The sequence below is a fragment of the Gavialis gangeticus genome, unplaced genomic scaffold, assembly GCF_001723915.1.
Source record: "Gavialis gangeticus isolate Ggan-Ray unplaced genomic scaffold, GavGan_comp1, whole genome shotgun sequence".
Classification (NCBI taxonomy): domain Eukaryota; kingdom Metazoa; phylum Chordata; order Crocodylia; family Gavialidae; genus Gavialis; species Gavialis gangeticus.
Genome location: NW_017728996.1, coordinates 34,994,181 through 35,012,665, shown reverse-complemented (window position 1 = coordinate 35,012,665; position 18,485 = coordinate 34,994,181). Strand labels below are relative to the sequence as shown.

Genomic DNA, 18,485 nt, shown 5'->3' with positions numbered 1-18,485 from the left:
TTGTAGTTTGACCTGTTAGAGCTACAGCAGCCAACAGCTGGATCTCTCTTCAGTCAAATAAATACAGAAACAAGTATATTAACTGAAATAAATAAATCTGACTTATTTAAGTGAAGGAGGTATATTTTAGTCCAAGACCCAACTAGGCATGGGGGCCACTGCTGAATGTAAGATAATATTTTTTGGTTCAGCTTATGAATAAATACACCATTTTCACTTTCTAAAGACAATGAGAAGTATGCTAACCTTTTTGATATATACTGACTTTTCTTACAGGGTAGCAAAGTACACTACAGGTATCACTGGTTGAGCCACAATGTCAAACACAGTGGAGTGGATGATATGGTCTTGCTTTCTAAAATCACAGAGGATTCAATTGTGGAGAACCTGAAGAAACGATATATGGATGATTACATCTTTGTATCCTTTATAAACAAGTTTTTTTTCTTGAGATGATGTAGGCAAATTGTATCTAATGAGTGATGTGTATCACAGTTAAGCAAACTGTTCATTTAAAGCTGAGCCCTCTATATGAAAATTTACCTGAAATTATGCAAAATGCTTTTCATCTGCTAAGCACATTATATGCTCTGAACTTCATTCTGTGTAGGACTTTATTCTATGTAGGCTTTTTACAGGTTCTTGCATTATTCTAGGTACTTAGTCCTGCTCCTAGTCATTGTTCCTAATATGGCCCTGCTGCTCCATGTGAATAATATTCATGGGTGTAAATCCAGTTCATTAAACGGGGCTACTTGCCTGCTTAAGTTTTAATGGAATGAGACCCTATGTCATGATTTAAAGTCATTTTTTTTTCTGGCAGGTAAATACTGCTATCAAAACAGTGTTGTTTCTCTTGTAACATGAAGCTGAATTAGTTTAGTCTTGAACTGTTAATACAGTATATAGTAGGATCTTGAAACAGGTGTTATGTAGGTTTCCATTCCCAGGACATTTTACTAAGATGAATTAAAAGATGAAAGAGGAAAGCAAGTGAACATATAACCCTACAGGAAAAACACTTGGATTACAGCTGCAAAAGTTTGCTTTTCTGTTTGAAATATTATCATATGAAAAGACTCCATTCAGGTGAAACGTACTGGGTCGCTATTTCATTTTTAGCTTTCGTGTTCTAGTGTGATCTGCAGAAACAAGTCTAATTGATACTGGTCAGCAGAATTGTCTATTGGAACAAATTGTTTTCTCCTTTGGCTTTAAAGTCTGATTTCAGACTTCTTGGAAGTGTAGAGAGAGGACAGCTCATTTGAAGAGTTCAGGTTTTTGTAGGAGGGACTGGAAGTTTTTCATTTTATGGCAATTAGACATCAGTTACTAGGGCTGTGCAAAGCTTTGGGTACTGATTTGATTTGGAGGAGATTCGGCCAGATTCGGTTGCCAAATCTCTGAATCCAAATCAAATTGGGAGACCGATAAAAAGGTCTGAATTGATTTGGAAAAGATTTGGAGAGATTTGGAGATTCGGGCAGTCCCCGCCCACTGCCACAAGGGAATTGGACCCAGATTCCGTGCTGGTAAGTGCAGGGGGGGTGCTGAAGGATGGGAAAGGGGACCATGGGGGGACCCCCACCAGGCCCCACCCCCTGCCTGATCCCCCAGCCCGCATGAGCACCCCCCAAACCCCTGCCCACTCTCCCAACCCCATCAATGGCTGCCCTGCCCGGCCCCAGCATCCCAGCTATCTTTAAAAAAAAAAAAAAAAAGCCGCACAGTCACTGGCTGCTGCAGCATCCATCGGGGTCTCTGGGGGCTTGTGGCAGAGCCTCCTCATGCAATGGGGGGCAGCGGGGATTCCCCCTCCCCCCTGCTGGGCAGCAGCTGGTGAGGGCAGGGCTTTTTTTTTTCCAAAGAGCCAGGACACTGGGGCTAGGCGGGGCAGCCATTGACAGGGCTGGGAGAGTGAGGAGGGGGATGGGTGTGTTCGATTTGGAGATTCGGCTGATTCGGCAGTGCCTGAATCTCCAAATCAGACTCGGCGGAATTAATTCAGGACACTGATTCAAATCACCAACTTGAATCACTGTTCCCCGAATTGGCCAAATCTGAAGCGAATACTAGCCACTTTGCACAGGCCTATCAGTTAGGCAGTTTAGACTTCAGGATGGAAATAATATCTCAGACCACCTCGTACCAGTATGAGGAAAATAATCCTTCATTTGCCCTCACATTCACACCCCAAGCTACCTGAGCTTTTAATACCATGTGCTGACATTTTTGTTAAGTCGTAACTGAACAAGGAAAATCACTTACTGAATAGTTAATAACGCTTGCTATTTAGAAATGTGGTAAAGTTATGTAATATTTGTCAAAACTCCATGGGTTATTTAGTTAGGGTTAAGGTACAGTGGTCTCCCCATGAGTAATGCAAAGTATCTTTGTCTGTTTGGAGCTTTACTTTTCTTGGATTACACTTGCAGAGTTTTCAGTTCTGAGTTTTGCACTGATAAAAGCAGGTTAACTCTTTGCTTTCTCACTATGCAAATACAAAGGATTTGCATAAAAACGGTCTGCCAGTGAAAATAGAAATCAATGCTTTTTTTGTGTAAAAGAATCAGTGGTTAAATGAGAATCTTAGATATCAGATTCTTCTTGTAAAATATTATAATTACTTTTTTATCCTACTACAATTCTGTGCAAGCTTTCTTTTCTTAAATTGGAGATCAAATCTTGAATCTTTTGACTGTTAATGTGTCTATGCATGAATGAACATACTCTGTGCCACTTTGGTCATAGAGATTACTGCATCTTTCCCTAAAATGCTGGCATTGTTTAGCAACAGAAAACTATCACTTCAGATGTTTATACTAACACAACGAATGCTTGATTTGCCGTATTGATGTCCTGGATGTTGTCATTCTTTTTTGTATTAAATCCAAAAATGTATGAAGGAAGCATTACAAATTCACAATAAAGAAATTATACTCAGTGACTTTTTATCTCTTGTCTGACAAATGACATCATTTTCTACTATTATACCATAACAATGAATTCTTTTGTAGGCCATTAAATGCCAATTCTACCTTTTTGTTTTTATGAGGTGTTGGGGCTAACACTGTTTGCCCATGAGTAGTTCCAGATAGCTCAATAGTATCTGAAATACTTCATATTTTTGGCATTTGCATACAGATACATAGCTATATCCAAGTATATCCAGCTGTATCCGTGAACATATCTGACTAAAATAGTTTTTGTTATCTCAGACGTACATGATACCTTTATTTCAAAGGAACCTAAAATCTTTTACAAACTACATGGGTGGGTATATTTTGCACACAAGCATGTGTGCACACACAAATTCCCTCTTCTGTAAATGAAATTTTGTCATCCTCTAAAGTAGAATACTGTACCTACTTCAGAGTGCACAGTACAGCTTTTATATTTTAGGAGAGAAGGTTAAGTATTCCATATCCATTGTATGTACTAGATGATTTCAGGTTCCAGATTGTAATGATCTAAATCAGAATCGAGCCAGATAGCATCCTAAATCTTGCACAAATATCATGGCATTTAAAATAGCAGGAGATACATTTTCCAGCAGTGTGTCAAAGTGTTGCTTTAATAGGAATTAATACAGAATAGTACCACTTCTTGAGGTGCCAAAATCACTTCCTGCAGCCCCCTTAGAAGCCTCACATCCAGAAATTGAGAGGTACAGTAGTTTGCCATGTTAGTCTGAAATGAGGCGGATATAGAGCAGAGTTGTACTTATAGACTAACTCAGAGATACATAAGCTTTTGTAAGCAACGGCTCACTAGTCTATTGACATGCAGCTCTACTCTGCCTTCTGTTCAAGACTTGGACCAACCTAACTGAACTCTGCTTCTCTCTTTTTTTTATGGAGAGGCTCCAACGAAACTTAACAAAACTGAGTATTTAGAATCATTTCCCTAAAACCTTACAATGCATCGTTCTGTGAATTTCCAGCTAAGACCTTTTCAGGCAGCAGAAATAGTTAAGAGTATGGCTACATTATTAGCCGTTTTCTGTATTTTGGCCTCGTGATTAGAAAAAACGAGTTTAATTCATGCTAAATATATATATATTTCCTGACATCATAGAAATAGTTACCTGGATGGTATGTTTGTCTTCCTGTAAGCCCAATAATATTGCTTAAAGATCTTTACAAGTAATGATTATTTCATATTATTCGGTAAAATAATTTAAATATTTTGAAGCTTTGTTGTATTATGTAATATTTTTTAAAAGTTATGTAGTACATCAGTACATCAGTAGTAATGATGAAATTCTTTGTGAAATAATAGTTATTGAAATTACCCTATGAACCTTAACTGCTTTTGAACACAGACATATATTGGATCTGTATTAATCTCTGTGAATCCTTTCAAACAGATGCCATATTTTGGAGAAAAGGAAATTGAAATGTACCAGGGAGCTGTAAGTAAAGTGTTGTGTAAAATTTGCTACGTTTTGTAGTATGCAGATTCTGTTCTGAACTGATGTAAGTGTATGTTGTCTGGTTGCGATGCTGGTATAACTTACTAAGATTGGAAACTTTATTTGTTGATCACATATAATTTTGAAGTCCCGCTTCTGCTTTTTCCTCAGTTTTCAAGTTTAATTCACTGAGATCTACAATGAAGAGCTGAAAAATAGATTTGTATCTTTATATATATTTGACCAGAATCAGGTGTCCCTCAGCAGGCAGGCCCTGTCTGAAGGGGGGAATTTTTCATGAGCTACATGCCCAATTCATAAAGGACAAAACAGCTTTTGTGGACCACCAAATCTGGCCCTGGGCCTCTAAGGTTGGGTAGCAAAATATGGAGGCATCCAAAATTAGATGCCAGTTTTGAAAATATGGCACTAGGCTTTCAATAAAAGTCTTCCTGGAAAGAACCTGCGTGATTATTTTTATCTAGCTGCTGGTGTCCAAGTGTCAATTTGAAATACACATTGGGCACAAACAGACATTCATTTTTGAGAAATTTACATTGACGAAATCCTTTTGAGAGAGGGAGCAGTACAGATGTTCAGTCTGCAACTGTCTCCTCTCCCCTGCTCTTCATGCCTTTCCAAGACAGGGTGATCCTGGTCTGGGGAAGGCAAAGAGAGCAGTACCTGCTCCACTTCTGGTCCCCAGGGAGAGTAGAGTAGTAGGGAAAGACCAGAGGGAGAGGTGGGGAATGGGGAAGCAGCCTCCTCCACTCCATCTGCCAGTATAGTGGGGGGAGCACTGGGGCAAAATCCCCATCCCAAAAGGAGTCTGGGAGGGGAAGGGGGCAGAGGCACAGCCCCCATCCCCTTCCGTAAGCCAGACAGGAGGGGTGCGAGGCCTGCTTCTTCCTGCCTTTTCCCCAAGCTAGGAAGTGAAGCAAAGCCCTTGCCTGCTCCACATACTTGGGATTCTGGTGCAAGGAGTGGGCACTGGCTTTACCTTGCTACCCCAGGGAGAGCCTCTTTGAACCCAGTTCTATACCAGTAATGGGAAGCTGGCTGAGCAAAAAACTGGGCTGAGGAAAGCCTCTCCAAGCCCAACTCCCAGTCATGCTGACTTGTATTACTGCTCCCACTGCTCAGCAGGGTGCCAGCAGGGCCAACGGGAAACCAATAGAGGACAACACCATTCCCTGTGCTCAGCCCCAGGTGCCCAGCAGCCAGGTGGAAAGAAGCAGCACACAACGCCCCTGCTTGCTTCTCACACTGGGTCTATGGGAGAGGTGGGAGCAGCTGCTGCTGCACCTTTTCCAGACTGATGACGCCAGTCTTAGGAAGGCACAGGAGCCTTCCCCCCGGCTCTGCTTCTCCTTGTCCCGAAGAGGACTTAAGACATGGGAAAAGTGTGCAGACATTCAGTCTCCTGAGAAAATCGCTTTGGAGTAATTTAACTTTGGTTGTTCCTAGGTTATTTTTCTCCCAGAGCAGTGATTTTTGTTCCAGAAGAAAAAGGTTGAATGTCTGTATACTTGCGGCGTCCACTGGAAGAATGGCAGTTCTGGTAGAAACTGAATGTCTGTCCGTAGCCATTTTAACTAGCACAAGCAACTATGCTAACTACATATTTCAGTTTTTTCTGTATTCTTTGATGTACAGTCTGAAATATACCTTGGTATCCCCCCTATAGGCTCAGTATGAAAATCCACCACATATCTATGCTCTTGCAGACAACATGTACAGAAACATGATTATTGACAGAGAGAATCAATGTGTCATTATCAGGTAAGAAACTGATGTTTATTTAATACATCTACTAATTTCAGGATTAAATATTAAGAGCTTTTTCAAAAGGGAGCAGAATCTTATTTTATACCCAGATTCTTTTATTTATGCAGAATTACCTATTTGTGTTTTTGTTTTGCTGGACATGAGATAGTGTCAATGATATATTATTTTGGAATGGTTTTAGAACTTACGAAAGAATAAGGGAGTTTTAAACTGGATACCAGTTATGTTATAATCATGGTGATAATGCCCAGTGAAGGTATAACTTTGAGGTCTCTCTTATAGTTCATATATAAGTTGAATTTCAGAAAAGCAGTAAGAAACTGAAGCAGAGTCCATTAAAAGGGACTCTTGCATTCCCATGTGGTTCAAGTCATTTCTTCTTTGGCCTTGTGCCTTCCACCACCACCCAAGGGATGCTATAATCACCCAGAAATAGGCTTCCTGTTGCCTCTTACTGCAAAATTAGAATGCACTAAACACTTACAATCAAAATCAACTAAATTTAAGACTAGAAGCAGCCTTCCAACACATCTTTTGCTAAAGTTGAATTTTATAAACCCATTGAGAGTATACTCCTTTTCTTTTAGATTGGTTTTGTGTTCTTTCATCTGTGAGGAGTTCAGGAGTTTACTTTTAGTTGTAATAATAAAAACCTGTGTCAATGAAAACTCATTGAGAATTTCAAGGGTTTGTACTATAATGAAACACCTTTTGGAGCCTAATTTTTGTTTTGCAACATAACGTCTATTTTAAGTTTAACAAGACCCACATTCCCTTTTACTCAAGTTTCTTGGTAAGGATCCTTTTGCTAAATCTAAATGTAAATCTGCTCTGAAGAACATAATTATATAAAAGAATATACCAAAAAATGAAACCACACTAGATGATGTTACATCTACTACATTTAATACACTACTACAAACCACATTGATAGGCTGGCAGCTGGCTCACCATTTTGTCAACATGACATGAACATGGGGATTTTATGAGTTTTATTTCTGGATTCTTTTTATAGTAAAATATATGTATGCTTCTCCTTGCAATAATTGTCTTTACATGTAGTCAGTGATCCTAAAAGGGGAGGTTAGGGAAGTGGGGAGCAGGGAGGAAGGTGACTATAAAGTCATTTAACTTTTATTCTCCCCACTATTTCACATGAATAGCACACTGAGGGAGTTTACTGAAAAGTCATTAGCTAGCTTTTTTTTTTTTTTGTATTTTGTCATGAAATTCACAGGTTAAAAATATTTTTGGAAACCTGCTTCCCAGAAATGTGCCTTAGCTTGGTCGCATTCTTGGATGTGCTATTGCATGCTAAACAATAGCTGTGTGCAGGTAGTGGGGATGCAGGTTAATTGATTCTGCTCACTGTACCTTTTGTAGAAAAGTCATTTTTCCCCATTGTCATACAGAAAAACTTCAAAGGCTGTTTTCATGTGCCTGGGATTGTGGCAGTGAGGATCAGAGGGAATGGGAGAGGGAATTAGAGAATTTTCCTATTCTCTCTGATCCGCACTGGCACACATTTGCATTTTCACAGATCTGAATTTTGCATATTGGCTTCTATTCTACCCAGGAGAGCACACAGAACAGCACCAAACTCTCCCTATATCTGAAGAAGGGTGTTTGTGCCTGAAAGCTTGCAAAGAACAATTTTTACAACTATTTAGTTGGTTTAATAAAAGATATTACATCTACTCCTTATTTATGTGTGTCCTTAGACCAACATGGCTACAACCAACAACCTTATACTCATTGTGGTATTTGTTTGGAACTGTGCCTAGTAGTCCTAGCAGAGCTCCTTGGGTAACATCTCACAGTGGAAGAGATCTTTGGGTACACCTGTTGGCATCATTAGCTCCTTGGAAGAAATGTATTTGCAAAGACACTGTCTTTGCCTATGTAAGAAATGAATTTGCAAAGACATGAGCAAAGACATTGTCACAGCTCAGACTTCCAGTGCTCTCAAGCTTTCTTTTTTTTTTGGCAAGTTTTGATAAACTGTAGTCATACTAAAGTTATCTGTCTCTGTTATTGAATTTTGACAGGTTAGAAAGGGGTAAAATATGAATTGTTTTAGGCTTTTTACTTCAAAACCAGACCTGGGGCTGGTTCATAAGCAGGTCTAATGTTTCATAAACAATCCTGGATCTGATCTGTTTTGTGCACACAAAGGCGCTATGCTGAATTGTGAACCTATGAGCTGAATTCCATGGGCCAGATTTTCACAAGTGTTTTACTCTCTTTTTGGCACCTAAATAAGAACCAGGTTTTAAAACATGTTTTATTAGGGTGACCATACGTCCTAGTTTGGCCGGGACAGTCATGGATTTCCTAGGCTGTCCCAGCCAGTTGGTGAAAATTGAAACAGAAGTCCTGGAATTGGCTGCTGCAGGCAGAGCAGAGGCAGGTGGGCAGGGGCACAGGGTGCAGTCCATCACACCAGGGCAGATGGGTGGGCAGGCACCTCTGCTGCTACCTGCATGTGCCTGGCCTGGCTCCTACTAAGCAGCAGCTGGTGGGGGTGGTAGAAGACTTGGCTGGGCTGGGCACTGCTCCAGTCTGCCTACCTTGGTCCTGCACAGCAGCAGCAGCACCGGTGCCTGCCTGCCTGTCTGCCTGCTGTTCCATGCCACTCCACTCCCTGCTGGACTACACCCCACATCCCCGCCTGTCTGCTTCTTCCTGCAGCAGTGCTGCTGACTGCGGGGCTGGGGAGACAGTGTCCCAGATTTCCTTAGAAATAATATGGTCACCCTATTTAATACACTGTGTGCTGCCTTTTTTGACAGTGTGGCCAGTTATTTAGGTAACTAGATCTGGAAATCTGAGTGCTTTGAAGGGGTGGGGAAAAGGAGTTGGAGAAATGAGATCTCTTGACATCCTGGCCTATTGTGTATCTAAACGGTGGTTTGTGTTCCCTGAAATGTGTTCATAACCCCATAACACTCTTCCTGCATTGCGTTTGATACATTTGAAAGATCTCAGCAGAAGAAAATCGTGTTTTCATTATTGTCCTTATTTACAAGAGGTTTCTCTTCTGTGCTGCTGCAGTTTATTTGTCCTAGGAGTATTTTTGTGAGATGAATACCGGAAAACGAGGAGACTAGGTTTACAGATGTTTTTCATGTTGGTGTTTGATTTTGGAGACTGTTGTGTATGCTAAATTGCTGCATTGTTAGATTTTTAAGAACTGAGAATTAAACAAATCATACTTCTGATTTTAGCTCAGTTTGATATTTTAACCTTAAAATATTAATTGATCAAAGTCCATGTATTTTGGCTTGAATTACTCTCACAGTTCCTCTCACTGTGATGCCAGAGCTTCTAATGATTAGAGCTAGCCAAAAAGCAGGGTTTAGACCAATGTTTTCAACATTTCTTGTAAACCAGAAAATTTCCAGATCCTTCAGCTGCTCAGTGAAATTGTCTGTCTTGTCAGCTTCCCTGTTTATGCCGGCTGTATTTATTTTTACAAAAAATAGTCTTACAACTGAACAGTTGCAGGGGGCTCCCAAAGTGCCTGGTTTCAGAGCACACTTGACAGTTATATCTGCCCTAATGCTCAGAGCTTTCAGCATTTCTGTCCCATTAAAATGCAGGCTGGGGCTCCCTGTCTCAAGTGCAGCAGAAGTTCATTGAACCCATCTAAAATATGCATAATTTTTTGGCAAAAACAAATGCTTCATCCATACTTTTCTAACCATCTCTACTTAACATTGTTGCAGTTATAGCATACTACAGGATGCAGAACTGATTCTCATGTTATTTATACCAATTTAAATATGGAATAACTTCAGTGATGTGAAAAAGGTGAAATGATATACAAGTAGTGCAAACTAATACAGAAGCAAACCCACAGTTTTGTTTTGTTTGGTTTTTTTCACATGGTGATAGGTAATCTTTTGGAGAGATGAGTTGAAGAAGAAGGGAAAACATGTCAGCATTTTGACCCGGCTCATATCCCATTGTGATCAATGGCTTTTCCAGGCAGAGACCATGTGTGATGTGCATAGAGGCTAGCAGTTCCAGGCTCCAGTCAGATGCCATAAATAATAATGCAGTGTGAAGTTTGATATTGGCATCAGTTGGCAGGGCTAGACTCTTTGGCTGTGTATGCCTCACCGGCATATAAAAGATGAATTTAGGTGATCCTCCCCCTCTATGCGACGCTGGTCAGGCCACAGCTGGAGTATTGTGTCCAGTTCTGTGCGCCCCATTTCAAGAGGGATGTGGACAATATGGAGAGGGTCCAGAGGAGGGCCACCCGCATGATCCAGGGACAACAGGGCAGACTCTACAGTGAGAGACTGCGGGACCTGAACCTATTCAGCCTCCACAAGAGAAGGCTAAGGGGGGACCTGGTGACTGTCTATAGACTCACTAGGGGGGACCAGAGGGGTTTGGGGGAGACTCTGTTTCCCCTAGCGCCCGCTGGCATAACAAGGAGTAATGGGCACAAGCTGATGGAGAGGAGGTATAGATTGGACATCCGCAAAAACTACTTCACGGTTAGGGCGGCTAGGAGCTGGAACCAACTTCCAAGGGAAGTGGTGCTGGCCCCTACCCTGGGGGTCTTTAAGAAGAGGCTGGATGCCTACCTGGCTGGACTCGTTTGAGTCCCATTTCTCTTTTTGGGGTTTTTTGTTGTTCTCCCGCCCTGGCGGGGGGTCGGGCTAGAAGATCTACTAGGTCCCTTCCGACCCTTAATCTATGAATCTATGAATCTATGAATTTCAGACAATGAAAAAATAGTCTGCAAGAATATTGACGTTTTGATATTTAGACTCAGCTTTTCCTATCCCTTTTTGTAGTCTCTACGAGATGAAAGAGGCAAAGCCTGAGCTGCTTTGCTGTGCACGGTTAAATTCTAGATCATTGATGAAACACAGGCTTTTTGAGGCACATCCATCTTTAGTTCTAAGATCCTCCAATCTCCTTCTCTAGCTCTCACACACAAAAGTTCATATGTTAAGCATGAACAGATTTAAATCCAGAATGCCTAATATTATGAGACTATCTGAATCTAGTTTATTCCATTCAAAGTGGCAAAGTATTATCTAAGAACACGAAGCAAAGCAAAGAAAGAAAACACAGTTCTCTGACCAGCTAACGAGGTAGAGGAGTGGAGGCTGTCTTTTGCATCTAGGAAGAAAATTATATTTTTTATTTCCAGGGCCAAACAAGCTTGTATTATTATTAGTGGAATATTTAAAGCATGTGTGTCTATGGAGACTATCATATGCCTATGTGTCACCTTGAGCTATTATGAATGATTGTGAACAATATAAACACAATTAGGTTATTCTGCGTGGTCAAAATGCAGGTGCTCAGTGGGTGTGCAGGTGTAAGGAAGAAGGGAATGTTTTGTGCAGCTCTCATTACTGCCCAATCACTTGTCCTTTCTTTTCTAGGGAAACACAAAATACCAGCCTGAGCAGAATGTCTCTATAATTTGCCCACTTTAAACATGAAAATCCTGTTAAACCAAATTTTCACAAATCAGAATATTTGAATGTATTTGAATATTTTAATATGGAATATTAATTTAATGCTGGGAGGCAGTTTCTGAGTTGCATAAGCCAAGCAAATAATGCTCACAAAGAAATCCTTTATTCCAGTTGTCCTTGGAAATCTATTGATTCAACAGAATGGGTATTTAACACCTTCAGTTATTTGTACCAGTATCGAAAATTCACAGGAAACAGATCCATCATACATGCACTTATTCCTGCGCACAGAGGACAAGGCAGCCTGAAATAATTGGATGTGCTGTTTAGGGAACATTCAGTATATTACTAAGTGTATTTCTATTTACTTATTTGTGCACATCCAGTATTATTGCACCTGGCTTCTGAATCAAACTCTAGTGGACTTCTGAAGAGTTCCCACTTTCCCAACTACCCAAAATGGCTGCCTTTCAATAGATACTTAAGAACTGCTGGAAACGATTCATTTAGCCTTGTGTTTTAATTATGAGGAATTGTTTTGAGTCTTTTCTTGATGAGGTTTCAGTTACCTCTGGACATTCATTATCATGTGATTATGACACTGGCCATAATGATTACTAGTTTCCTACTTTGTATAATAATAAAAATGGTTCCTTCAGATCTTTCTTAAAGCAGTATGATTCTGTAAAAGAGAAGGCTTTGCTTCCCCTTAAAAGCTCTGTGCCCTCTTTCCCAAGTACAGATGGATTTAGGATGCTCTACACAGCCAGGGGGGTGTGGCTGCACCCCCTCATTGCAATCTTGGATGCCAAGTGAGCTCAGAGAGCTCTGAGCCTATTAGCTGGTTGCCACAGGGTCTGCCCAGAGACTCTGCTTTTGCATGGCTCTGGAGTCCAGGGGGGTGAGTATTGCTGACATTTGCCCTCCCCTTTCTTTTCTCCAGCACCAGGGGAAAAGAGGGGATGAGCAGCAGCAGCAGTGCTCAGCTCCTGCTTTCACCCAGCTCCAGAACCCAAGAGGTGAGCTCGACCGATGCTCATCCCCGCTTTTCCCCTGCTGATGAATCCTGGGGGAATGGGCAAGAAGAGAAGGATGAACACAAGCACCTGTCATCCACTGGATTCTGGAGCTACGTGAAGTACGGGCTCTGGCCAGCTTGTGAGCTCAGAGCATGTGTGGAGCTCTAGGAGTCAGCACTGATATGCTTGTGAACTCAAGAGAGCTCACTGTGCATGCAGCACACAGCCTGCTGCAGCACCCCACCGATACACCCATCTCCATGAGTTATTTCAATATGCTGTGTAGACAATCTCAACTAAAGTCCCTATTCCTGTTTTTCATAGTAATGGACTTTTGAGCTGCATCTGTTAATGTTTAGCTACAGGAAGTTTACATATCCTATATCGTGACCTTAAGTTGATACGACAGCTTTACCATCATTAATTCACTTCAGTAGAAATCCTATCCTTCTGCCACATGACAAAAGGCTCTTCAAGCAAAACGACTGATTTTGCTAAGTCTCCTACAGCACAGAATCTAGCTAGAGATATGATTGAGCCTTTTTGATTATAGCTCATCAGGAAGTGGTTTTCCCACAAAAGTCTAATATATTGGGAACAAGCAGAAGCCATCAGGAAAAGAGGGAGAGGTATTTGTACTAAGGTCAACTAGTTTCAATGACACTAAAGAGATAGGTAGTAGAAAATGTTACGCAGCTTCTCCAAACAGCTGGAGTGCCCTTTGTTGAGAAATGTAAAAATGCTTTATAAAGATTTATTTAATAAATCTCCATAATATCCTGATGATGCAGATATTACCCCTCTCATCCTACAAATGGAGAAACTGATGCACAGAGTTAAACAATTTCCCTAAAGTCACAGTAAATTGGTGCCAAAGAAGGAAACGGAGCTCAGCCTTGATACCCAGCCCCATGCTGTAATCACTAGATCACTCTTCCTCTCAACAATGAAGAGATGGAAATAAAACTTAAAATGCCAAGAAAAAGATTCTTATTTCAGTGAAATATTGGGTGATTTTGGGGCAAAGTTTGACACTCTTTCAAAGTAGCAAGTATCCCTGAAAAATATATGAAGACTTTTAATGAAGTATAAAAATCTTTAAAGCATTTTTCATGGTTAAACAAGTATTTTGGATTTTCAAGCAGAAAAGACTTCAGGCTGAAACATAATCATCAGTGCCACAAGCAATTTATTTTCTACAGTACATGTTCCAGTTTTCATAATTGCAAACTATTTCCTTTTCTAATGTGAGATTGTCTTAAATGGACTATATTAATATTTTATGTTTCTCTTATCACCTTAATTATTGCTATATTCCCCATATTTATGAATCGTGCAATTCTATTATGCATAAAGGGACAATGTTGGAAAATGACTTTTGTATCATCTTAAATCAAGGGAAAAGCAACAAAGCAGATAGGCATCTGTGGAAAAACTACTGCATGTGTAACCCTTTGCTGGAATTACCAAATTCCCCAGGGGCAGTTGACTACTTTTGTGCTTTACTCAGGAGAAGGCAAGATACTATCCCAATAGGAAGTGCAGCAGATAAAATTATTGCAGTGTATAAATAATGTACCATTACCCTATTTTGGTTCTAGTTAATTTGGGCAATTTACCAATCTCTGATCAATAAAAACTATAAAACCAGAAAAAAATGTGCATGCATAATCTAAAGCAAAATGTAGAAGACAGCCAGTGGGGTGAAGTCACAAAAATGCAAGCAGTCCCATGTTACTTGTTTCTAAGATACTTCAGATCACTTGCTATGGCATTTGTTTTAAAATATATGATACAAGCCACACATGGTTGGAACAGAAGGATGATTTATGCAGTGAAAAAAGCTTTTGTTTGAAACATTTTATAAGCCAATTTTAATTGGGGTTAATTATAATAAAGGCTGTGTTGTTTGTCTTAATGTTTATGTTCCATATATTGCATAACATAAGACCACTACAGGTTGGTCTTGCAACATGAGCCACAAATGAGAAAACATAGATTAGATAGAACAGTGCCTATAGGGATTATTTACATACTTCCTCATTTAAAGGAAATGTACCTGCCTACTTATGTTGGCTAGGATTCTCAAAGAAACTTAAATAAGCAATGCTCCCATATTCTACCAGATTTTGGATGGTGCTGCCCAGCTTTACAATCCTTTTAAAATTCCAGCTGTTATAATGAACTGCTGTGGTTATGGGGTTCTTAATTACTTTACTCAGTATCTTTGAAAATCATTGGTTGCTAGTGGGCAAGACTCTGATGTTCAAGCATCCCAATGAGTGTAGCAGGAAGAAAACGGCATTTCTAGGTCACTATTGATTCCTTCAAAGGCAAAACAAAACTTCTTATGAATGAAAGTGTGACTTATGGGTGATTTTAGGGTGCCACTTCAGAAAGGCCTTCTGTTTTCTCTCACATTGAATTTGGTCATCTTTGAAGAGTGAGATGCAGTATGGGCCTGTGTACACTTTAGCTCTTGCTGACAGTATGACATGACCTTGTTACAGAACAGCTTCAGTTTTTCTCATATGTTTAGTTTCTGAAATGCACACTGTTTTTCTCTCTCTTGCTCAGCTAATGTCTCCATTTTAAGTTCCCAAATTATCTAAATCCTAAATAGATTGGTGCCTCTTCTTATTGCCTCTTCTTATTGTTTACTTATAGTAGAAATAAGGACCTATGTAGCTGTGAAGATGCTATACAAAGAAAATAGGATATCACCATCCTTGCCCCTAAGATAGGGTTATTTCAGACTTGCGGACTTTGGTTTTCCTCTTTCAGTCTGTTACCGGGTGTTTAAGAGTTTCTCTGTCTTCAGACACAAACAGTTCCAAGGATGAAAATGCTGAAATGCAACTCAGGCCAAGTTTAAAGAGAACTGCACCCATTTTCCTCAGCATGGTAAAAATGGAGGCTGTCTGGTGGCACAAACAGTCCTGTTGCAGAATTACCATGAATCCAATCCTGCCCTCTGTTCCAACAAAAACACTTCAGTTTAGCCAAATCCTGCTCTTTATTTCAGCCTCAGCACGAGAACTAAGTTGTTGGTATAGCAATAATCCTTAAAGGCCATTCTGGTAAATGGGAATTACCAGTGTCACCATTCTCTGGCAGTAATATATACTCTGTACTAGATGAGGGCATAAGGGAAAAGTTCTTTATACTAAGGCAGTTCTTTAATCTCTGGTTTTTGGTCAACTTTCTGGTTGTTCTGCACACTTACTGAGCATCACAAAGCATGCAGTGGGTAGGGGAAGGATGTGTCTCATATTAGGTCAAACTTGAATCCTCAATATGGGAGGAAGCATTTCAAGCATATAAATATTTATCCCTTTACACAGCAGCATGCTTTAACAGAGATATGACTAATATTTGAGCAGTTTGGAAACAGGTCTTCTGCTACTGTTAGAGACAGCTGATGTCATTAAGCGCAGTATTTATTCAGATCCAAAGTGAAGGTTTTTTCCCCCATGCCCCACCTTGTACTCAAGACCATACTGAATGGGGGACAAGCTTCATCTTGGCTTAAAGTACAAGACACAAGCGCAGGGTGGAGCTGCAACTCTAGTTCTGGCCCTGTCCCAGGCCCAGGGTTGTAGCTGCAGCTGTTGTCCTCAACCCTACCACCTGCCCTGTGCAGCCTCTGCCCCACCCATCTGCATTTTCTTTGCCCACCCCTCTGCTGCTATGTACCCTCAGTCACACCTCTGGCTCAGGCCCCACTCCAGCCTGGGGCACAAAGCACAGGGGAGCTCCTGCTCTTGCCTGATGAGGCAATAGTGATAGTGGTCGTGGCAGCTGCAGCCACAGATACAGCCCCAACTGATCCTGGGGCTGGGGCTGGGGCTGGGGCTGTAGCTGCTGCCACTGCAGCCACTTCTGCATGGCTGGGCAGAAGCTAGAGCTACCATGCACTCCATTACCCAGGCTGGAGCAGGACCAGAGCTGGAGCTATGATGAAAGTAAGTCCCAGTCAGGGATGGGGGGGAAATAGGCAGGCACCATGGCATGTAGGAACCATGGAGAGGCAAGCACTGGGCATGTAGGCACTGAGTGGGAGCAGGTGACATGGCATCCAGGTACAGGGGAGCCAGGCCTCTTGGATCCTCCATCCCCTGCCCCCTCACCACTTATACACCTACCACTGCTTGCCTTCTGCTGCAGTAGGGGAGGGAACCTCTTTGAACTGCAGTCTTGTAGAGGTGGAAAGGCTTGTGTGTCGCAGTGATCTTCAGAGCTATGTCACCTGGATTCTCACACTCATGACAGGGTCATCCATGGCCAGGCTTGAGGAGAGGTTCCAGACAAGCCATGGTCCAACCCCAAGTCCTCAAACGGCAGATAAGGCAGAAGATTTTCTATTATTCTAAGATGTCAGGATTTAAATGGCTGTAAAGAAGAAGACTGTAGAAAGATGGAGGTCTCCAGCTTTCTATGGTTCTCACTTGCCACTTAGCCCAGATCTCCACCTTGTCAAGGTTGTGTGGTTGCTGTTTCCACGCACCAGCTTCTGTACATTAAAGTCACGTATAGATAGACTTCTATCACAGGAAAGAACATGCTCACCTGTACCAACCTCTAAAAGCCCTGCAGCAATGAACTAGTGGTGACAGACAGGACCAGTGAATCCAGCAGTCTCCAGCTATGAATCTGCATCCAGCGGGTAGTACCCTGATGGACATCTTGCACTTGGTGAGGCAAGAGTATAATTTGGCAGCTGCTACTTTGACTAAGCAGTCCAGTTCAGAATCCCCTCTGCTCACCCTACATGTGAAAGGGCCTAAAACCTAGGCTGTCTTATCTGCCCGTGGCTGGAAAACTGTCCAGTAGGATTATTCTGTGGTCAAAAACATCGTAAGACAATGATTTTTGCAAAATGGAACATTTGAACCTTGGCGGACAACCAAGACAACAAACGACCAAAAAGAAAAACTGTCATAATCTCCAGGAAACTAGTGAGATACAGCATTGATGTCTCAGCACCGAGACAAGACAACTTGATGATGGTCAGCTGAGGGAAGAGTGTGGAGGCTACACCTTCCTCTGGAAGGGGAAACCAGCCCAGAACAGATGCATTCATGATGTTGGTCTGACCCTCAAGAATCAGCTTGTCAGTCAATTTACACAGCTCTCTGCAGGTATTAACAAAAGTCTTATGACCTGTTTTAAGCTGTGCAATAACCAGTATGCCGCTGTTGTTGGTGCGTACATCCCAATGCTTGATGCTGCTGCTGATGTTAAAGAACAATTCTACTCCAACCTTGACCATGTGCTGACTAATACTCACAAGGAGGACAAGATCATTCTTCTTGGTGACTTTGACACCAGAGTTGGACATGACCTGGAACTCTGGAATGGCATCATTGGGAAGGAAAGAGTAGGGAAAGCCAACTCTAACAGCATCCTTCTCCTGAGCAAATCCATGGAGCATGTCTTGTCATGAACACCATCTTCAGACAGAGTGACAAACACAAGACCATCTTGAGACATCCTTGCTTAAAGCACTGGCACCTCCTTGACTATGTTATCATTAGAGCCTGTGACTGAATCTAGGGTGGTAAGATAAAGCCTAAGCAATCCAGCTCTGAGTTGACAAACATAACATGCATAGCTTTTTCCAGGCAACGAAAGCCATCTACGGTCCAACTTCCCAAGGTCCTACTTTCCTGAGATCACAGGATGGCTTGGCACTTCTCAAAGACAATGAATCTATCCAAGCTAAATAGAAAGAGCACTGTGAGGCACTCAAACTGTAGGTTGACTGTAACAGATACCAATATTTCGTCCACCCCCCAGCACCCTGAAAGGGGA

At 41.4% G+C, this 18,485-nt stretch overlaps 1 protein-coding gene across 1 annotated transcript in view; it reads left to right on the top strand.

Moving 5' to 3' along the window:
• The first annotated feature begins 267 nt into the window (after nucleotides 1–267).
• Nucleotides 268–18,485, top strand: part of MYO1E (myosin IE) — a 129,786-nt gene continuing 111,568 nt past the window's right edge. Inside the window, exons 1-3 of the mRNA XM_019504315.1 lie at nucleotides 268–420; nucleotides 4,325–4,414; nucleotides 6,102–6,196. Of these exons, the coding sequence (XP_019359860.1) occupies nucleotides 343–420; nucleotides 4,325–4,414; nucleotides 6,102–6,196 (263 nt within the window). The 5' untranslated portion in view covers nucleotides 268–342. The remainder of the gene's footprint in view (nucleotides 421–4,324; nucleotides 4,415–6,101; nucleotides 6,197–18,485) is intronic.